At 39.5% G+C, this 23695-nt stretch overlaps 1 protein-coding gene across 1 annotated transcript in view; it reads left to right on the top strand.

Moving 5' to 3' along the window:
- Ryr2 (ryanodine receptor 2) overlaps window positions 1-23695 on the top strand; it is a 387717-nt gene that overhangs the window by 96578 nt on the left and 267444 nt on the right. Inside the window, exons 13-15 of the mRNA XM_038334286.1 lie at window positions 16069-16233; window positions 20605-20726; window positions 23395-23578. Of these exons, the coding sequence (XP_038190214.1) occupies window positions 16069-16233; window positions 20605-20726; window positions 23395-23578 (471 nt within the window). The remainder of the gene's footprint in view (window positions 1-16068; window positions 16234-20604; window positions 20727-23394; window positions 23579-23695) is intronic.

Genomic DNA, 23695 nt, shown 5'->3' with positions numbered 1-23695 from the left:
ACAGCTGGGCATGCAGCCTGCCCTTAAGAATAGTTTGTTTCCCCAGTGAGACTCCCTTGGAGAAAACTAAATTTTCATTTGCAAGTGGTTGTCAACTGGAGATAACATCTGGGTCAGGGATGGGGACATGTGTTCATTTCTAGTTCTAGGCCTCCAGCTGGTGTAAACCTGTTCATGCCCCATGCAGGCTGCCTCAGTGTCTGTGAGTTCATATGACCTTTGACCATGCTGACTTTCTTGATGTTCTGCATCCCCTCTGACTCTCATATGCTTTCTGCCTCCTCTACCACAGGGTTCCATGAGCCCTGAGGGGAAAGATTTGATGGAGATGTCTTTTTGTAGGGCTGAGTGTTCCAAGGTCTCTCATTATCTGCATAATGTCTGGTTGTGAGTCTCCGTGTGTGTTCCCATCTGCTGCAGGAGGAAGATTTTCTGATGATGACCAAGCAAGGCACTGATCTATGTGTACAGCAGAATGTCATTAGGACTCATTCATTAGGAGTCATATAGTGCAAAGAACAACATTATTTGGTTTTGTCCTAGATCCCTGAGCTATCTTGTCTCAGGTCCTTAGTTTCCAAAGCAGAGTTAAGTATGGGTTTCATTTTGTGGAGTGAGCCGAAACTCAAATCAGATATTTGTTGGTTGCTCCTACAAGCTCTATATCCACATTGCATGAGCATATCTTGCAGGCAGGATACAATTATAGAGAAAAGGATTTCTGAGTGGGCTGTGTTTACATTTATCCTTTGATAGTGTGCAAATTACCTTCCTGTACCAAAGATGCTCTAGTGCACATAGAGGCAAAGGCTGTATGTAGGCACCAGCTTGACTTTTCCATGTTCAGTGAGCTGTATTGGTGATATCTTCAGCAATAGTGCCTGGATGTCAGTTTGTGGGGTGGACAGCCTTGTCTTGTTTCTGATTTTAGTGGACTTCCTTTAAGTTCCTCTCCATTTAAGTTGTTGTTGGCTATGGACTTGCTGTAAACTGCCTTTTTTTCTGTTGTTTCTTGTATACCTAGTCTCTCCAGGACTTTTATCATGAAGGGGTGTTGGATTTTGTCAGTGGTCTTTTTTGCACCTAATGAGATGATCATGTGGTTTTTAATCTTTCAGTTTGCTTATATGGTGGATTACATGTATCCATCTATATAGGTGAACCATCCCCGTATCTCTGGAATGAAGCCTACTTGATCATGGCGAATTATCATTTTGATGTGTTTGTTCTTGAGTTTGGCTTGCAGGTATTTTAATGAGAATTTTTGCATTTATGTTTATAGTGGAAATTGGTCTGTAATTCTCTTTCTTTGTTGTTTAAGTGTCAGGGTAACTGTGGCCCCATAAAAAAAAAGAATCGGGCAATGTTTCTTTTGTTTCTATTTTGTGGAATAATTTGAGAAGTATTGGAATTCGTTTTTGTTTGAAAGTCTGGTAGAATTCTGTGCTAAAACCATCTGGCCCTGGATCTTTTTCAGTTGAGAGACTTTCACTTACTTCTTCTCTTTCACTGGATTATAGGGCAATTTAAAATCCTTATCTAATATTTATTTAAGTTTGGTAGGTGGTATACATCAAGAAAAATATCCATTTATTTTTGGTGTAACACAGGGTTTTGAGTATGTCCTTGTTTTTTTTTTTTTTTATTTCCTCGGCGTCTGTTGTTAAGCCACATTTTCATCTCTTAATTTTGTTAAATTTGGATATTCCCTCTTTATCTTTTAGTTAATTTGGATGACAGTTTGTCAATCTTATTGATTTTCTTAAAGAAACAACTCTTTGTTTCATTAATTCTTCATATTGTTTTTATTTTTGTTTTTATTTTATTGATTTCAGCCCTGAATTTGATTATTTCTTGCCATCTATTCCTCCTGGGTGTGATTTCTTCCTTTTCTTCTAGAGCTTTCAGGTGTGCTATTAAGTTTCTAGCATGAGATTTCTCCATTTTGGGTGTGTGTGTGTGTGTGTGTGTGTGTGTGTGTAGGCACTTAGTACTATGAACTTGTCTGTTAGCACTGCTTTCATTGTCTCCCATAAGTTTGGGTATGTATATTCATTTCATTTAATTCTAGAAAGTGATTTTCTTGACTCTTTTTTTCTAATTCAGTAGAGTTGTCCATGAGTTTTCAAGCTCTCTGTTTCTATTGTTAATATTTAACTTTACTCTGTAGTGGTCAGATAGGCTACAGGGTGTTATTCGAGTTTCTTTTATATGTTGAGACTTGCTTTGTGTCCAGATATGTGGTCAATTTTGGAGAAGTTCCATGAGCTGCTGAGAAAAGAGTATACTACTTTGTGTTTGGGGGAAGTGTTCTGTAAATATCTGTTAGGACCATTTGGTTTATAACATCTGTTAGCTACAGCATTTCTCTTTCGTTTTTGTCTGGGTGACCTGTCTATTGATGAGAGTGAGGTATTGAAGGCACCGTCAGTGTATGAGGGTCAATATGTGATTTAAGTTGTGGTAGTGTTTCTTTTTTTATTTTATGGTAAAAACTATTTAATATAATTTTATGAATATAATTAAGTGATGCAATATTGACAGAAATATTTATAGATACATAATTACATAGAGAATTATATAAAACACTCATTTTGAAATAAAAATCTTAAGTTAATTTTGCCACATAGTTGCAACTTAAGTCTAATAACAACAATCAAAACTCAAAGAAATTCTATTTATGCATCCTCTAGGTGTCATACTTAACCAAGATTTGTATTCAACAAATATATTTTAGAATCTTTCCCATCAATCCTCTGCTACACCCATCAAATTACAAAGTAAAAAACATTTCCCATTTGTCACCTTCTCAATTTTGACTCATATTTGTCCTCTATTTCCCTTCCCATTCCTTTTTAGTTACCAACAGAATACTATGTTCGTTTTTTTTTTTTTTTTTTTGATTGGTTGGTTGATCAACTGGTTTCTGATTTGGAGTTTTATTATATTGTAATAAGAGGTAAGATGCTAAATTTTAAAGTTTTACAAAATAATATTGTCATATATTCTCCATGTTATTAAAAATAAAGTCTTTTGGAAACAAAGGGGATTCTTTTTGAATTTGAGTGCTCTTGTATTTGGTCCATAGATGTTAGGAGTTACAGTGTCTTTTTGGTGGATTTTCCCTTTGATTAGTATGTAGCATCCTTTCAAAGACAGGATGCAGCCCAAACTTACCTCTTTCTTGTGTTTATTCTCCTGCCTCAGCCTCCCATGAACTGGCAGCACAATTATGCATTAAAATTGGTCTTAGTGGCTTGCACTTAAAACCCCAATACTAGGGAGGCAGAGATGGGTGGATCTAAGGCAGCTGACCAGCCAGATTAGCTGAACTGGTGAGTTCAAGGTCCCAGAGAGACTTTATTTCTAAAAAGAAAGTGAACAGAACCTGGAGAATGCTACCCAAGGTGTTTCCACATGTATGCCTGTGCATCTGCACATGCACTTGCTATTGGGAACACACAGAAATGCACAGATAGACATATAGACAGACACACTACACACAACTACGTTGGAAAACATTGAGAAGATTTTCCAAAGTATAACATTTAAAATTCAAAATCCGTGTCTCCAAAGCTGGTGAAAATGAGAGGAACATGGAGTGATTCTATGAAGTAGAATCATAATGATCTTTTGTGTTATTGATATGTTTCTTTGTAAAATTATTAATTTTTAGTTAGCATGCAAAATAACAGCTTTCATTATAACATTTTTTCATTATAACATTTTTATGCAACATAATCATACTTTGCCACCCACTCCATATTTTCCACCCACTCCATTATTACCTTTCATCGTCCCCTCTAAGGTTTTAAAAATGAGAAATCAAGATGCCATAACATATACCGGATACTCCAACACTTGGGAGGCAGAAGCAGGTGGATTTTGAGGAAAGGGTAGGCAGGAGTAATTCAAGGATAACATGGATTATATAGAGGCTCTCCTGAAGTAGAAAAAAACCAAAAAAAACCTTTCCTAGAAACACAGATATAGCAGTGACAAGGTAAATATTCCCTTATGTATAGTGTTTATTAAAGTAAGGTGATGGAAGAGAGGCTGATGAGCATGAAGATGCTGTATTAGCCCTCCAGCCACACACAAATAAGAAACTTTTCAGAAAGAACTACAAGTGCAGATGTTTACAAAGACCAGGAAGCCAAGACCACGGAGAGCAAGGAGATCAGAGAACCTAACATGTGGTAGAGGATGGGCCCAGTGCATTGGCTTTATCAGGATATATGAATAGAATAAAGTGCAGTTTAAAATGAAAACAATTTGGCTTTGGATCATGAAATATAAGCCATGATAGAGACCTGTAATGAGATTTTATTTGGAGAGATTGGGAAAAAAGAATGGCATATGGAATATTGGAACAATATGATCCCAAGGCAAGAAAGGAGCTTGACTGAAATACACACTGGGATAATATCCAGGCAAATGAAAGTATTGAATGTGACAAAATGTGTATGTTTCATGGTATTAAATAGTGAAAACCACTGAAGATGTAAGTTGTGAAATTTATGTGCCAAATCTCTAATGCAGCCTTAATCATCATAGACCTGCAGGAAATAAAACAAATACAAAGCCTATGTCTTTGTGTAGGCTATGAAAGAACATATGCTAATCTTTCAAGTTCATAGACTTTATCAGAAAATAAGAGTCGGGGAGGGGAGATTTTTGTATTGAGCCTTAGTGTGGCAGACACTTGTAATCCCAGCCCTCAGGAGGCAGAGAAAGGGCATCCCTGGGCAAGCAGATTAGCTATTCTGAAGCTGATAGTCAAATGATGCCACCATCTCCACTGAAGGCAGTGAAGCCATTGTCTGAACATGACAAGGACGAACTCTTTCTCTGAAGCTCAGTTTTTATTTGACTCCCATGTCCTCAGTACTGCTCCACTTAAAGGGTGCTGAGAACCTGTTTTCCCACCCAGGCTCTTTGCATGCAATTCTCAATGGCTGCCACACACGAGGAGAAAGTGACAAACAGTGGAACTGGGTTCAGGAAGATGCTTAATTTTAAAAATGACAATAAAATTTAAATATTACTGGTAGATCAGGTAATAGATTTTTCTAAGAGGTTGAGACAATTGCCTGTGTTACTTCTTTTTAAAATTACCTTTTCTATTATCTAGTTTATACATAGCTACCACAGCACATTTTAAAAAGAGGGTCCAATAGCAGGGCTCAGCAGGTAAAGGTGTTGGCTCCCAGCCTAATGGCCTGGGTTTGATCCTCTGGACCCACATGTTGGAAGGAAAGAAACAGTGCTCATAGATTGTCCTCTGCTTCCCATGCACACACCTACCCATGTGCATACACAGCCATGCACACACACACCCTTGCAACACACCCATGCACACACCCACACATGCACACACACACCCATGCACACACCCACCCATGCACACACCCACCCACGCACACATCCACCCACGCACCCATCCACCCACGCACACACACACCCATGCACATACACACCCATGCACACACCCACCCATGCACACACACCCATGCACACACACACCCATGCACATATGCACTAAATCAACAAATGGAAAAAATTAAAAAGAGAATTCAGTAATGTACTACGGGATAAATTAAGACAATTTGCAGTTTGTCATTCAAAAGTAACTCCATCCCTTTATTGAAACTTTTAAGAAATGTTGATAGTAAACAGATTTAATTATATACTTGTTGGGCTTAACTACTACTTAATAAATGTCTTGCTCAACAACATTCTTTCTATAATGAAATTTTGACAGTCCTGCTAGAATAGAACTCTGTCCACTGTATGTTTTTAAAAGATTTACTTTCATTTATGAGTATTTGCATATATGCACATGTATGTGGGCTGCCTATAGAGGCCAGAAGAGGGCACTAGGGTTCCTGCAGTTCCAGGCAGTTGTAAACCACCTGCTATGGAGGCTGGGAACTGAACTCTGGTCCTCCGCGAAAGCAGTAAGTGATCTTAACTGCCAAGCCATCTCTCTGGTTTCGCCTTTATAGTTTTGATTTTAAATACAGATGACAGATTTTCAGAATTTATTGATAACTGTGTGGGGAATAGAGCTGCAATTAGAATGAAAATTTTGTCTAAGAGAAGCACTCAAGGGTGTGCATGTATTCAGGTGTTATTGTAGAAAAAGGCTAAATTGGTATAACTTTTAGATGTAATTTTGATTGGTAGAAAATATTTCTAAAAATAGATGTTTCTGATATTTAAGAAATTAAGTTCATTTATGTGCTTTTTTTGATGTGCATAAATTAGCATGCTATGTTTGCATAAGTTTCTCTGAGACAGACCAGACTGACTTGAGATTCAATATGTAGTAATCCAGGTTGTCCTCAGACTCAGACTTTGTGCCTTAGCCTTCACAGCGCTGGTATTATAAGTATACATCAACAGTACCAGGAATGAATGCTATTTTGATAATTTAGCTTTATTTAAAAGAAATTACAATATGAAAATGGGAATCCCAGGAAAAATAAATGTCACAAAAACACACATATAAAATACATTCCCCACACATAGACTGTGAAAAAAATTAAGATGCCAATAGTGTGGATTGTAATGTTTAAAATGCCACATTTTAATTGGAAAGGAGCCTAATGAAATTAAAATTCATTTATGCTGCCAGCACTAACTGCTATTATATAATAAAGACATATTAAACCAATGGAAACAAAAATAAAATTAGAGTGTTCATATTTTCAAATTTTAGATAAAGTGGAATGTAGTTTTATTCTTTCCTTTATTAGTGATAATTTGGTTTCAGATCTGTATTTTTAAAATACATGTTGAACTCACACACAAATACATATATGTGAACACACATGAAGACACATATGAAGACACACATGAAGAAAAAGGATTTCTCACTGGCCTGTTTCCCATCTAAGCTAAACCAGCTGGTCAGTGAGCCCCAGGGATTGACCTGTTTTTATTCCCAGGGCTGGAAGTATGAGTGTTTGCCAGCTTTTCTTATGTGGGCTTTGAGGCTAGAACTCAGGTCCTCATGCTTACAAGGCGAGTTCTTTACCACCTGAGCAATTTCTCAAGCTCCTCTTTCCCTACGTGCACATGCATGACGTGAGATTGCTTTTTCTTGGTGTGTCAGGGATGTATGTTGCGCTTTTCTTTTTTTTTTTTCAGTAGGAAAAATGAGCATTTCCCTTCTGGATGGTCTTCTGAGTAAACTGGGAGCATGGGGACTTTGAGGGAGGATTGAAGTGGGAAGGGGAGAGGCAGGGAGGGGAGCGGAGAAAAATGTAGTGATCAATAAATATGGGGGAAAAATAAAAAAAAAGAAATCCCTTCTTAATGTCTTTATCTCGGGTAGGCTTCAGCTCTGCCGTGCCTCAATGGCTTGGCAGATAAAGTTTCTCTGTTGCTGTTAATGAGCTTAAGCTTTTCTCGGTGAGGGGAAATGATGGACTACTTGTAGACTCTCTTAGTATCTTCAGCTTTATGAATTCTAAAATAAAAATCAACCCCGAGTCTGACCTGGTGGCTCAGGCCCATTTTTCAGCTACTGAGGAGAGAGGAGCACAACTCGGTCTGGTCGAGTTTGTAAGATCCTATCTCACAAAATGAACATGTAAAGAGGACTGGTTACATAGCTCTGCCAGTTACATAGCTGGTGGGTAGAGCATTAGCCCAGTGTGCAGGAGGCTCTGGGTTCCATCCCCAGCACGACCAGAAGCTTCGAGTCTACCTCAGTGGTCCCTACAGTAATTCTGGTTGAGATGTTCTTCCTTGGTCATGCTAAGTTCTGCCATTGGGCTCCATCACATCCCCAGGACTCTTCTAATTTTTAATTTTGAGAAAAGATGTCAATAAATTTCCCTGGCTGTCCTTGAACTTCTCTAAATGGAGAGAGACATTGCGCTTGCAGTCTTCCTGCCTCAGCCTTCTCAGGAAGAGCTGCGCTTGAGGGCCATCACCCTGAGGCCAGGCTATAGTTATATTCTCAAAACTTACAGATCAGGAAGGTCATGCCTTCTTAAGATTCATAAATGACAAGGGTTTTTAAAAGTGGTGATACAAATCAAAACAAAACAAACAATAACAGCAACAAAAATAAAACCCATGCTCCTAGTTGACAGGAAAGATTTATTTTTGGGGGGTTGTCTCAGGGGTGCCAGTGACACTGGTGTGAATGTTCAATAACCAATCTCAAGTTCGGGAATTGTCAGAAAAATCACCAGTTGCTGACAGCCCTCTGTATTCAGAGGCAATTGCATCAGGTGGTGTGTGGTTTAGAACATAAGCCGCACGGGCTCCCTGTTAAAGAAAGCAGGCAGCATAATGAAGAATGCAGTTCGCACCTGGAGGTCTTTAAGGCATATTTTCCACTCCTGGAACTTTTAATGGCTCTTACCGATGTCTTTAGATGTCAGTTTTAATCATAATGTAGGCCCTGCCAGGTACATATGTATTGTACACCGGTGTAATTTTCTTGTAGCTTAAAATGCCACTGACATATTCCCTTGGTAGGTGAACTCCCAGCTTTCCCTCCCTCGTGTGTCTTTTGCCTTTGAGGCGATAGGACGACAGCCCCCAGTGAGACCGGCAATGCCATTCAAAGGACTGGAGATGAGGACAGAAATAGATGGAAACATTTCCAGGCTGAGATCCTTTGCGTAATTATTTTATTTAAGATTTTTATTTTTGGTTCGGAAAATAGGAGTTTTGAAGCTCCCTCCCTCTCTCTTTCCCACCCTTGCCACTCTTCTTCATCTTGCCTCAGACTTGCTATGTATCTGAGGATGACCTTGAACTTCTGATCCTCCCACCCTGGCTCCCAAGTGCAGGCAATATGGGCATGTATCACCCTTCCTGGTATATGTGTTTGCTGCAAGGGAGCCGGCTAAGGGCTTTATGCATGCTGAAAAAGCAGCCTCTCTACCGAGCTACATCTCCATCCAGCCTATAAAGCATCCACCCCCACACAAAGACAATAACAGTAAAGTGTAACAGTTTAGAGTGTGCCATTTAACCTGCCGACTGCATTTGTGTGCTGTGTCAATTAAGCTAGTACGAATCTGTGGCTAGAGATAATTTAGAGATTATTTTCAGTCTTTATCAGGCAGTTGTAGAAACGGAGGCCTTGTTAAGTTCTGTGGAAGATCCAGCCTTAAGCCTCAACGATAAAACTAATAGAGATGAGAGATCATTCACCTGGCATTGTCTGCATTTCAAAGGGATTAAATATCTAAAAAGTAGAAATTTTGCATGATTTTCTCATAAAAACAGCTATACAAAATTATCAAGGAAGGGATAGAGTGTAGCAGGTGGGACATTGAATATGGAAAAGGATGAGAACAAAGTGTGGGGAGGGAAGGAGAGAGGGAGAGAGAAAGAATGTCTTAATGAAGTCTAGTACTTTTGCATGGTAACTAAAAAGTTAATAATAGAAAACCCCCAAATTAATAATAGAAAACTCAAATCTCAAAGCTTACATGGAGATGAACTTTGCTTGTACTTAGATTAAATTCAAAGGAGCTGCATATAGCAACTTTCTCATAAGGAGAGCTGGTGAAAGAATGAAAAACAGTGTAGATAATGGTTTTCCTAGGAGATATTTGGTCACAACTATGCCAATCCTGTTCAATAGCATTCAGCATGAGAGTGAATGCCATGAGACCTTCAATGGTGATGAGAAGTATCTCAGTCGGAGTCCAGCCAGAGAAGTGGAAGCAGGATGCCTGCATGTTCAGGGTCTTAATGTGTAGCTTTGTCTGCTGGTACCTGGGACAAGCTAAGGAAATGGGACACCCACAGTGCAGCTGGGCTAGTTGGATGATTTTGAGATCCATTTCCCAGTGACTGTTCCCATTGTATTATAATATCATAAGGAAACATATTAAATCATCTTTATCTTTAAAAAAATTGTTCGTTTGCTATTTATTTATTTGTTTATTTATTTATTTATTTGTGTGTGGAGGAAGGCATGCACATGTGTCACAGAGCTCATGTGGCAGTCAGAAGACAACTTGGATGAGTTGGTTCTCTCTTTCCACCATGTGAATCCCAGGTTTAAAACTCAGGTCTTCTGGCTTGGCAGCAGACACGCCTACCTGCTACCTGCTTCCAAAGCCTCACATTCTCTTCAACCTTTTAGTTTTTCTTAACTTTCATCACTGTTTGTCTTAAGGAGATGGGTATGTAGCTAGATATTATTAATAATGTATAATTTAAAATGAGCAAGATTGCCATTATTCAAGATTAAGAGCCTGTCAATTCCCCCACCCCATTGGTTAGTTATCCGGCAGTTCACAGGGTAAGAATGATTGACATCAGCCAACGCTAAAAGAGTCCAGACAGCAATTCTACAGCACTGGTTTTGGTGTGCTCATGAGTCTATCTTGGCGACCACAGTGCCTGTGTATTACTTACTAAGGTCATAGTTGGCGGCTTAGAAATACTTTCCACTTCATGAGAAGCCAGATTAACATGCCCATTTGGGGGGAATTATTTTATACTTGAAAGCCATCTTCTAAATGGAATTGTTTCAGTAGTAGTTTGCTGGCACATTTTCTGTGGGACATGGGAAAGGGTTTATAGTTCTTATTTAATTCATTCACTTATCATATTACTGTTGACAAATGTCTTTGTGTAGCTGGACAAATAAGTCAGCATCTAAGAGAACATGAGGCTGCATGCTCCTTGCAGAGCCAGGAGCTCCATTCTGAGAACTCATGTTGGGCAGCTCACAACCATCAGTTACTACAGTTCCAGGGGATCTGATGCCCTCTTCTGACTTTCGTTGTACCTGCATTTAGGTGCACACACCCACATGCACACACATATGTACATAATTATAAATAAAAATATTCTTTAAAAGAGTTTCACATTTGCAGACAATGATAAGATTCTGAGGATACAAAATAATTACTGTTAATTTCAATAATTAGCACACTGATTGATAATGGAAGACAGTATTCATGTCAATATATAAATAAAAAGAGAAGAAAGCAATGTCTGCACAATAATGGGCTAAAAATATTTCTTGAGAGTTTATAGTCCCCCAAGATCTCAAAATGGACACAGATTTCACTTATGATGATATGGCAGCAATGATCTCAGTGTTTCTTGACTGGCTGTATTCCTGATGGGTATAATAGGTATATGAATTAAACTGTGTTGCATTTTGAAGGAAGTTTCCATTTAACAGCAGAGTATTATCTTAAGTATATTTCATTTTTGTTTTGGTTGCTTTAAATAAGATGGGGTCTTGCTCTGAACTCCAAGACTTGCCTCAAGCTTACTGTGCATCCCAAACTGGCCGCAAACTCGTGCATTCCCCTTGTCCCAGCATCCAGCTGCTAAAATTACCAGTATGAGCCACTAAGCCTGGCAGCTAGAGCACTTTCGGTATCTATCTGATTCTCAGATTAGATATTCCTGTTAATATTATTTCAGTTTCATTAACTTTTTCCCTTCCAGTTCCAGTGATATCCAGCTAATCCAATATTCTGATTATTGCAATCAGTCCTTTCTCTGTCTCCCTCTCTTTCTCTGTATTTAAATATACATTGCATTTTCTGGCTGAGCTCGCTATCTGTGTATTCCTTGTGTGTGTAAAGGATTTTCCTTGGCATTTAAATATATTTTATATGTGTATTAGATTCTTTAGTGGATAGAGAGATGGCTCCGTGGTTAAAATGCTTGCTGCACAGGTATGAGAGTCAGAATTTGGATCCCCAGAATCTGTGTAAATGCCTTGTGGGTTCCAGGCTTGGAAGTTAGAGACAGGGATCCCCAGAGCAAGGAGGCTATGGAGAGTAGTCTTATGAGTGTGCTGTAGCTTTTCTTGAGAGACTCTGACTCAGTGAGTCAGGTGAAAGGACAATGAGAGTAATTCCCAGCATCAAACATGAGCTACCGCATGCACAATTACACACGGGTGAGCATACCTACACATGCGCTCACACACATAAAAACATGCATATACACACTTCTCAGACATGAAAATGGAAACATAAAACATTGCCTTAAGGTCTTTGTCTTCTGGCTGTATGATTAGGATCCACATTCACATGGTTTCCTCACATACACACTTCCCTCCCTTTGACATTTACTTTGACACTATAATGGACATCAGAAATGTTAACAGCGTGGAGACTGAATTTTGCTTTTCTTTTTCTGCTGAACACTTATTTCAGTTTTGCAGACAGGTAACCCTGTGAGACCGAAACCTGCTTCTGCCTTTGGCAGTGAACGGTTCTTATGTTTCTGCTCAGTTCTCTCAGTTCCACCTGCTGCCATTATTCCCGACATCCTCCCCGTGTGCACAGTTATTGGCTGACAAGAATTTGGATGGGTTTCTGTAAGTGGTTTGGATCCCTCTGCATCTGAGTGGGTTTCTTTTGATACCTTAAGCCAGAGAACCTTGTCTCCTTTTGCCTGAGTGGTCTGTATAGGGCCAGGTGTGCCCTAAGGAGAAGACTGGGATCCATGAGCCAGGCTTAGTGTTGCTTGTCTTTCTAGAGTTCTACTGTCCAGTCCCTCCCTGCTTTTCTGACTTTTCCAAATATTCTAATAGTTACCAACGGGAAGACTTGTGTTACTAATCTCAATTTTCTAAAGCATAGAAAAACAAAAGCCCTTCATTTATGGAAGGGAAGCCAGTATGGAGTTCCTGCATGGCTATCACTTGTCTAATCTGCTTACTTCACTTGTAATAATGTTGGCTTATGTTCTGTTATTCTTTGTCCTCTTCTTGGCTCCCAATACTCTATGTTTACTGTCGGTCAACACACCTGAGGCTGGTAAGCATAGAGGATGGCTTCACAACCTAAGGCTCTGCTGGGTTTGGTGTACACAAACCCTCCTTCCAATATGCACTTGGAAGCCTGGGTCTACCTGGAAATACTAGGTATGCACATCCCTTTCTGAACATTACGACCAGCAACTTGTTAGCAACCTGGGACCTCTACCTCTAGTGAGCTGTAGGCATACCTCTCTCTGGGTGGGATAAATTTATTCTCACCTTAACAACCATTAAACTTAGAGTCTGTTCAAAACTAGGAGGATAGAAAGGTCAGTCCACCCTAGACAGGTTTTGCAATAAGGTAAACTGAAGGGAACTTTTGCAGACAATCTTCTATTTTCCATCTTCAGCCTGTGTATAGTTAGGCATGCTTGGGATTATAGTCAGATGTATTGGGGAAAGGGGGATTCACGTAGATTTGATCTGTCAATGATCAATATAGAGAACTCTCAACTGTGCCCCTAGTAAACAAACCCTTCCTCCCGTTAGTCCCATGAAAACAAAAGCTTCTTGGTTCAGAGAGATTGCTCAGCAGTTAAGAACCTGCATTACTCTTGTAGAGGCCAGGAGGTCAGTTCCCAGAACCCATCCACACAGGGAGGCTACCAGCTGCCTATAACTGCATCTCTGGGAGAGCCACACCCTCTCTGACCTCCACAGACAGCAGAGACTCATGTGCTCATTCCTTTCACACAGACAGTGCATTTCTGATCTGCCATCACTGTGACTAAAGATACCTTGATACTTTTTCAAATCCCTGTGAAGCTCTGTTTCAATCCTTTGACCGATGCCAAAAGCCTAGAGATATCCAGCCCAGAATCCTGCATGAGAATGCCTGATTATTTTCATCTGAATCTCCTAAGCCTGAGGCATAGGAAATAAAGGAAGGAATTAACAGCCACAACCCTGCTGTTTCCTTTGTCTCCTGTTACTTCAGAAAGTTCTTACCTGACTCAAGGGTCAATATAACAGTCCTTGGGAACTCTCCTCATTTAAACCTTCATGGTGACTGTGGCCCATTGCAATAGAAAGCTAACAAAGCCTCACTATGCAGCTAATGAGTGCAGGACTTCTCAAAACACAAATAATTAGGCTATAAACTCATTTCCCGGATAAAAGAAAAAAATGTTTAGGGCCTCATTGTTTTCTTTTGAAGAGATAATTACATTGTTATATTTTCCAGAATTTAATTTTCCCATTGACAGGGTTGGCATAAGTAGATTAGCACTCTATCTCATCTGATAGAATGAAATTACAAGAGTATATCTGTTTTATTGCTGATTCTTAGACGACTGTTCCAAGTTATTTGCATAATAGTTCATTCAACTTAGTTGATAATTGTATGCTTTTGAGGCGGCTTTGACCTTTCTGTATTGATAATTGAAGCTCATTTGAATTCAAAGTTTATCCACTCACTCACTCGCCTTAGGGTCATTAAAGGGTCATTAATTATCACTACCAAAAAGGAAAGAAAAAATCAGAAGGCATGAAGAATCCGAGACATTTTGTTTTGTGTTGTGTTGATTTTTGAAACAGGGACTCCCTATATAGCCTTGGCTAGCCCAGACCCTGCTGTGTAGAGTAGGCTGGATTTAGACTTGAAGCAATCCTACCACACCTACTGAGATGATAGTATGTGCCACCGTACTTGGCCTTCACTTTTTTTTTTGTTTATTTTGTTTTGGTTTTTTTTTTTTTTGAATGGCTCCTTTAGATAAAACAAAACTCAAAACTTAAATAATTTAAAACTATTCTTCGTTAAACATTTATGTACTGAACAACTTAGTCAGTTCAGTGCTTATCTTGCAATATGAGGAAATGACAGATTCCCAGAGCCCATGAAAATAAAGAAAATCTGAGTGTGGTGACATGTTTGTAATCCCAGCATTAGAAAGGCAGAGATGGGCAAATGGCTGGGGCTTGCTGCCCAGCCAGCCCAGCCTCCTTGGTAAATGTCACCAGTGTGATACCCCATCTCAAAGAGTAAATGGGGGTCAGTGTCTGGGAAATCATATTTAAGGTTATCGTCTGCCTTCCACAAGCAAGCACACCTATACACGTGTGAACACATACCCACACATGTGAACAACACACACAAACACACAGTTTCAAAAGCCAAATAACCAAATACCTAAGGGAACATATCTTGAGGATAGTTGTTCAAGGGAGGCATGGATGAGAAACAGGAAAGAGTTCAGTTAGCTTTGAGACTGTTAAGAAATATTCATAATGCTAAAGATATGGCCTCTGTGTTTAGGGCACTGGCTGCTTTTTCAGAGAATATGGGTTTGATTCCCAATATCCTCATGGTGGCTTACAGCTGTCTGTAACTCCAGTGACATGGAGCCAGTGCCTACATATGGCCTTCATGGATGCCAGGGATGGCACATAGTACACAGACATATATGCAGGTAAAATGAACAGCAAAAAAAAAAAAATAGTGCTTATTGATCTTGCAGATGGTGGGAATTCAGATCCCAGCACCCACATCAGGTGGTCCACAGATGCCTGTAACTCCAAGGGATATTTTACCTTTTTCTGTTCTGCCCTTCAGAGCACCTTGGTTATATGCACATGTACATGTGCACGCAGATACACACACACAGACGTGTGTGCATGCAAACACACATGCATACCTTCAAAAGAAGATTGAAGAATTTGACCTAGTTCGTTCCGGAATCTCAGCTCTCCTTAGTAATACAAAATTCTACAGTCCAGTTTGAAAATTGCATGTGCCCAAACCACAGCCCTGATTGGTTCAAGAGAAATAAAATTCAGTTATTACTAATGGCCCCATTAACATCAGCATCCTACAGTTGTGCCCAGTGTCATCCGGGCAGACTGAAGGGATTTTTTAATTCCAGATATGTTCAAAGCTTTTCAAGTGTTGTCTCATTTTTTTCTGATCCTATAGGAAGATACTTTTATTTATAGATGTTAAAACTGAGCCCTGGGCTAGAAAGATGGGTCAGCAGTTACGAGCACAGGCTGCTCTTCCAGAGGACCTGAGTTTGGTTTCCAGCACACAGTCAGGGGCCTCATAACCACCTCTAACTCCAGATCCTGGGTCTCTGATTCCCACTTCTGCTCTCCAGAGACACTTGCACCCCCTGATGAACATACAAATTATTAAAAATAAAATAAATCTTAAAATAATAATAGGTAGCTATTGCCATTATTTCAGAGGACTTGAGAAAACTGAAAACTTCAAGGCATGTTTTTCAAGAATCTATTGATATATACTGTTTTTCTAAAAAAATATATATATGTTATTCTCTTTTTATACATAGGAAAAATTGGATGTAGGGGTGAGAAAAGAAGTTGATGGCATGGGAACCTCAGAAATCAAATACGGAGACTCCATTTGCTATATACAACATGTGGATACAGGCCTGTGGCTCACATACCAGTCAGTAGATGTGAAATCAGCACGAATGGGATCCATACAGCGTAAGGTAAGATCATACATGAACATAGCTTATGGCAGCCATGCTCATGTTCATAAATGAAGAAATACTGGGTTCGTTATCTTACACTCTAAAGGTCAAATTATACTATTTACTTATTTAGTATTTCATCCAAAACATTTTGATGATCACGTGGCTTGCCTATGCATACAAATCCAGTGCCCGGTCTTTCAGATCCTATTCATATATCTGAGGATGCAGTAACAATTACTCTTAATGAATTATGAGATTCCCTGCCTCTTAGCCCTGTTCAACAATGCCATCATGATAGACCTTTTTTATTCAGGTGAACCCTTGTGGGGATTTTCTTAATGATGTGTAGGATTACAATTTGGGGATTCATGTATTCAAATATTAGGGGAATAAATGCATTGTCTTCTAGATTCTATCTTAATCTACCTAGTTTTCTTTGTTTTTCATTCTTACTGCTGCCTCCTCTTGCTCACGGATAGCCACCATTCTTCTTGGTGATGGTACCATTCTAGGCCTGCCTTCACACTAATCCTTTCATCAGTTTCTTTCTTCTTTTCCATTTCCTTCTCCCTTCCTTGCTCCCTCCCTTCCTCCTTCTCTCCCTCTCTCCCTCCCTTCCTTCCTCCCTTCCCTTTTTTCTTTCTTTTTCTTTTTTGAGAGAGAGTCTCGACATGTAGCTCTGGCAGATTTGGAACTATCTAGTCTGGGAGGGCCTCGAACTCACAGAGATCTGCCTACCTCTGCCTCCCAAGTGCTAAGAGTAGAGGCATACACCACCACTCCTGGCTCTTTTCCCCAATTTCTAGCCATCACTTTTCAGTGACCCAGTGTGTCACTTAAGTGAACTACTTGCCCTTCCCCAGAAAAATCACAGTTTTTCACACCTGAGTTTTTGATAGGCTGCTTTGTCTCTTTAGGGTATGACTCCTCTTTTGTCAGCCCAAGATTTAGCCATTCTTCAGTCTAAACTTAAATGATCACTTTGGATGTTCTTCCCTTTCCAGCTGGTCCACTGTATACTCTCAGTGCTTTGAAAACATTTATATAGAGCTTACTAATTTTATGCATACTCCCTGTGTGGCTTATTGTACTTAGTGTTATGGTCTGAATGTGAAATACCCTACAACTTAGTTCTCTCTGGAAGTGTCCTTATAAATACACTCAAAGGCATGTCTCATTAATTCTGTAGATGCTTTCTAATCCACACAAACTGATAATCACAGTTAAGTATCACAGAGTCTGAACTGCTGATGCTGCTTTGGGAGAGCCTCAGAATGAAATCAGGAGACAGGCTGAGTGGTCAGGACTTGCTAGCTGACTCCGTGCTAGCTGTCTGCATTACTCTGTCTTTGGCGCACCTACTGTGGTTCTGTGTTCACAGCTTTTACTCCCAAACATGTTTGTTTCTCTTGCCTGGCCATGTTCCTCCTAAATAAACTTCTGTGTTCTTTTTTCAGTTGTTTTGAGATTTCTTTCAGTTTCCTTCCATCATCCATCTCCCGTCCATCCGTCCATCTGTCCATCCATCCATCCATCCATCCATCCATCATCTATCTATCTACCTATCTATCATCGATCTATCATCGATCTATCTATCTATCTATCTATCTATCTCTATCTATCTATCTATCTATCTATCTATCTATCTATCTATCTATCTATCTATCTGTCTACCTTCCTTCTATCTATAGCTATTTCTCTTACTATTATTTTATTTTTATTAGTATATTCTCCTTTTTATTTTCTTTCATGACAGGGTTTCTCTGTAGCTTTTGGAGCCTGTCCTGGAACTAACTCTTGTAGAACAGGTACCTCGAATTCAGAGATCCTTCTGCCTCTGTCTTCTGAGTGCTGGGATTAAAGGCGGTGGCCTGGCTTAGTATATACTCCTTTTAAAAAATTTTCATCTAGCTCTTGTGAAATTTCAGACTGTTTTCATTTGATCTGTTTTACATTGTTCCTTACAGTGAATTTCACTCCTGATTTGTAGATCTTACAGAAGTTTGCATCCTTAAGACAACTGGGATTATTTTTATTTTCAAGTGGTCTCATTTTACTACTTTTTGGTGGCATTTGAGAAAAAATAGAAGTAATTTCTGAGTTTTATAAGTTAAAGCCAATGAAAATCATGTTTTAGCTTCCTTTAATTTGCTCATATAATTAAGATACCAGACATCCAATTACTAAAGAATCCTTACATTCATAGAATTAAACCCTACTTGACCGTAGCCCATTATTCTGGTAAAATCCTACTAGATTTAATTAACTCATTTTATTCAGAACTATTACATATATTCATGAGGAGAATTAAATTCTCTTTATGAGTTGTCAAGTTTTCATTTCATATGATTTGCATGTTTGCTAATTTCCACATGTCCTGAAGCCCCACTCTTCCTTGATCTCTCTTCAACCACGTGTAAATGGAATGACTTTCCCCAGACCACAGACTTAGAAAGACAGATAACAAGACAGAGTTCTTCATCCCCGGGCCTTAGATATCAACTCTTTGAAATTGTACCGACATTCCTGTATGCAAGCATCCAGTCCCAAGGTCTTCTAACTTATGAGCCTCCAACTATCCCTCCAGTGTTCCTGAAAACAAACTATGTGTAATTGATTTTATACTTAGTTGGTGGAACGCCTTTAGAATATTGGGGCTTGCTGTCGTTTTTGAGATAGAGGCTCATTTTGTTTCCAAGGCTGTCTTTAACTCCTAGGTTCAAGTGATCTTCCTGTCTCAGTCTGTAGAATAACTGGGACTATAGGGATGTTCCCCATGGCCATCCCTGTTGACTGTCCCTCTGAATCAGCCGGGCCTTTTGCTGCTTGTCTTTGCCATTGGGTTTTACATAGTACTGTATTATCATAATCAATTTCCTGCATTCTATGATCCTTCTTTCTATTTTATTTTCAGTCAGATCTGTGAGAGGTTTATTTATCTATCTTCTCAGAGAATCAAACTTTGGCTTTACTCATCCTTCTTATCTTTTTTATCCTATTTTTTTAAATCTTCATCAAATCCATCTTTCTACTTTGTTATCCTTTTTGTGAGACTTTTTGAGGCTTAATACATTATTTTGTTATTTTTTTTTCTGTTAATAAAGGCAAGCAAGAGAAGTATCTTGCCTTTGAGTACAGATCTGTATATGAGTATCTGAGTATGAGATCTGTACAGATCTCATTTATTTTTGCTTCAGAGGTTCTCTTTACTCAAGATACTCAATAATTTTAGTTCCAGTTACAAGTTTTGGTTCATACAATTGGTTCAGGGTGCTGAATTACCTTGTTGTAAGTGTTGAATGAAGGAAGCCATATGCTATAGTTCTACACATACCTTGCGCAGCCAATGGACTGGAGCTATTGAAAGTGCGAAAGGTGGTGAGCGCTGTGATAGACAGGACATAGACAGGAAGCCCTGGAGAGATTTGAAACTATTCTGGTATCTGCCTTTGTGATGTAGGTGTTGGCCACACCCACATGTGTGTGTGTGTGTGTCTGTGTGTGTGTGAGAGATCTCTGGAAAATTCTTTGAACTGTTCACTGTAGATTTGTGTACTTATCTCTCTCAGTGCTGTGCTTCCATGGAATGTTTGAGAGATATAAAAACTAGCAAAGAACTAGTGTCTGTGTGTGTGTGTGTGTGTGTTTTCACAGTTTTGATACCTCAGAGTCAGGGGTTACTGCTTAGTGATCAGTCCACAATACAGCTGATGATATCACACAGAGAATGGACTGGAATCTGTAGTGCTGCCCTCTCTGTTGGTTTGTAGTTTGTTAGTCTGTGGATAAATCCTGAAATGCAGATACGAGGCAATGTTTTCATTCAGCTCGATGTATCATTGAACTGTCTTTAAAACAATAGCATAGTCAGTGCACTGCATGGCTGCTTTGTACAGGGATTTTGCCTGTTGTTTACTCTGAGCCCAGTAGTACCCGTTGCCTGGTTTTGATTCCATTTGTTATTATTGCTCGTCTTTTAAAAGTGATTTAATTTTCTTTCATACATGAATGCATTTTATTGTGCTCAACTCCACCCTTCACTTCTCTGACTCTTAGTTCCTTCCGGGTCCTTTCCCCCATCTCAGCTTCTTAAGGTTTATTTTTAAATTAATTTTTGTCAAGGAGGCGTATTTGGGATTGAGCCCAGGGTCTTCCAACGCTAGGTATCACTCTGCGTCTGCACTCTATGCCCAGCCCCCGTTATTAGTTTAGTTTGAAACAGACTCTCTCTAAGTTGCCTGGCTAGGACTGAGCCCTTTCTGTAATCCTCACGTCTCTGCCTCCTGAGCAACTTGGGGTTACAGGGCCGTGCCTCCCACAAGGCAAGAGCATGTCTCCTTCAGTCTACCTTGCTGGGAAGATGACGCTGCTTTCGTGCCCCTGCAGGCCATTATGCACCATGAAGGCCACATGGATGATGGCTTGAACTTATCCAGATCACAGCATGAAGAGTCCCGCACAGCCCGCGTTATCCGGAGCACAGTGTTCCTCTTCAATAGATTCATAAGGTAATTTGTGTAGTGATGTTGTTTGATACTTTCTGTTTGACTTTCTTCCTGAATTTACAATCAGGTCATTCTAAAATGCACTAGCCTCATAAATATATGCTTTGCTAGGTTCAGAGAATACGATTTAAATTGCAGCTTATGTTAGAGAACATGAATTTGTAACAGACAGCTCTCAGTCATGATGATTTTTTAATTTATCACCGAACTTATTAAATTCTCTTATATATGACAGCTGGATACTTGAGGAATTTTGAGAAACACTAAAAATACCATGACTCTTAAAATGAATAATTTTTCTCCTTAATAGTTGAAAAGATTTCTTATCCATGAAACAAATTAACCTGTGGCCACACTGTTTTCTGGCAACAGTATGTTAATATACGACATAGCCTGAATGGAAGGCCTTTCTCTGTTTAAGTTTGCAGACCCGAGAGAAGATTTTTTTTTAATAAATACACAAATCCATATGCATACTTATATGTGTAACTAAGCATAATGAAAACTTTAAAATGTATATTATTTAAAATTTGCAGTCATATATACTTTAAGATTGCTGATTATGAAAATGGATATATTTTACATTTATTTTTTGAATTACACTTTTATTTAATAATATTCTTGCCAGTGTATTAACAACATAAAAATTACATTAGAGACATTACTTTTTTGACTAATTGTATCAATTTATGAGCTCAGAAAAATAATTCTAAATTATTTTCATAGTTACTGCCTTAATCATTCTTTATTTTTGCTTTCCAAAATTAAAAAGACCTTTCCTATCAAAGATTATATTAAAGTTCATCTCACTATTTTCTGCTTCATTGGTTGCTCCCGCTGTCTGCGTTTACCAGTATGTGTGTGTGTTTAGATCTAAAATGGCATGCAGCTTTCACCCTCATGTATATCTAATATTTCACTTATCTGCCTCATTTAAACCTTGAATTTCATCAGATTGAATAAATCTTAGAAATGATGTGGGAACCAGCTTAGTATTGCATTTATTATTTGGATTTCTGTTTGGTGTCACTTATATTGTTGCACCAGTCTACACAGTACCAGTTACTTGTATTAATCTGAAAACCATACAGAGGCGGTGAAACTAGCGACTGATTTTGATTCCGTCAGTACCACAACCCAAGAAGCTTGGGTTCTGAAACCCCTGCCAGGAGCATCAAAGGAATGAATAAAGGACAGACACACAGACACACATACAGGAAAGCTGAGATCAGGTGGGATCTGCTACCAAAAAGTGGAACTTCAGCTTAGGTACAGCACAGAGGGAGGGGTTGGCTAGTCTTTATAGGAGGCCTCTCGAGGCCATCAGTCTCAGGCTGTAAACATCTAAGAGGAGGAAGCCGCAGTGGTTAGTGTCTGCACACCATGGTCAGTCGGCCATAAACGCTCACATTCAGACTTGCCCCAGGAGAGCTTTGCCGTCCCTCCGAGCCACTCCCATGCGGCTGAGGCATTGGAGTCTTGGACTTGGCTGTGTCCATGTCAAGAATATACTTTGACTCAGGACTTCGGCCACTCAGCACCCCCTTCATGACCTGTGAGATGGCACAGTTGCCAGGGAATCTCAGCAAATACCCAAGACCAGTTGTTGTTTCACTTTTTCTAGTGATTGAAAAGCTGAATTCAGCTATTCCAACATCACCATCACTCTATATGAATGACCATACATTTAAAATAAAGATTTGAATGTTCTAAAATGGAAAGCGGAGCTAAATGTCATTAATTTTAAAAGTTTAATTTTCCAACAATTTCATATACGTATGTCTTTTTGTCTAGTTTTTAACTATTCTTTTTGTGACCCATTGAGGAAGAGTACAGTCTTATTTATGGAAGCATGGGAAACTTACCAGTGCTACACCACAGAATACAATGGCTCCCTTTTCATGAGCAACCATTAATCACCAGAAGCTCCTCATAGAGGACACAGGCCTCTTTGAGACCCTCCTCTGTAGACTTCCCAAAGGCTCCATCCTGTGCATATAATCTCACCTCTGAGTTCATGAGTGAGACTTTAAAAAGATATAGTTTTAATTTTAAAACTTAGGTGTCTGTGTGGAGGTTTGTGGATGTGAGTACATGTGCTCACAGACTCCGGGGGAGAGCATCAGAACCCTGGCCCTGGAGTTGCAGATGGTTGTGAGCTGCCTGATGATGGTGCTAGGACATAAATCAGTAAACATTCTTAACTGCTCAAGCATCTCTCCAGCCCCCAGAAATGCATGGTTTTTTTTAAACTGATAGGAGTTATAGAGTATCAACTAGTATCAATGTTAGTAAAACCTAAAATAATCTCTTACCAAAAGCCAAACAAACCTTAAACAAGTAAATGTCAGAGCTATGAATCAGGGAAGACATGGTCTTACATTTTAAAGTAGTGCTATCAATTGACTTTGTATCTGGACCATTTCTCCATTGGTTCAACTGGGTTTGTTATAGAGGCTTGACTCTGGATGCTGTAGTCTGTGATGCTTAGATACTGTGTTGCACAGTTGTAGTGTGAGGATGGCCATTATGGCCGGTAGATAGGATACCTAGCACATTCCTTTGTGCCGTCTGTAAGAGAGCCTGTCAATGTCAAATCATCTGCCAGTTGAAAAACACGGAACTGAAATTGTGGATCACTAACCCAGAGAAGTGTTTGCTATTGATTCAGGGGCCTGGATGCTCTCAGCAAGAAAGCAAAGGCACCCACTATTGACTTGCCCATCGAGTCTGTGAGCCTGAGTTTGCAGGACCTCATCGGCTACTTCCATCCCCCTGATGAGCACTTGGAACACGAGGACAAGCAGAACAGGCTGCGAGCCCTGAAGAATAGGCAGAATCTCTTCCAGGAAGAGGTGAGATCACACCCGTCCATTTTCTGTTGTTCTCTTGGGAAAATGACTTCGTAGTGAGGGAAATTGCCTGTGCATTCCACATCTCTTTACATCTCAGTAGAGAGTAACAAGGGCAGT

Source organism: Arvicola amphibius, chromosome 6, assembly GCF_903992535.2.
Source record: "Arvicola amphibius chromosome 6, mArvAmp1.2, whole genome shotgun sequence".
Taxonomy (NCBI): domain Eukaryota; kingdom Metazoa; phylum Chordata; class Mammalia; order Rodentia; family Cricetidae; genus Arvicola; species Arvicola amphibius.
This window is presented reverse-complemented; position numbering and strand designations above follow the sequence as displayed.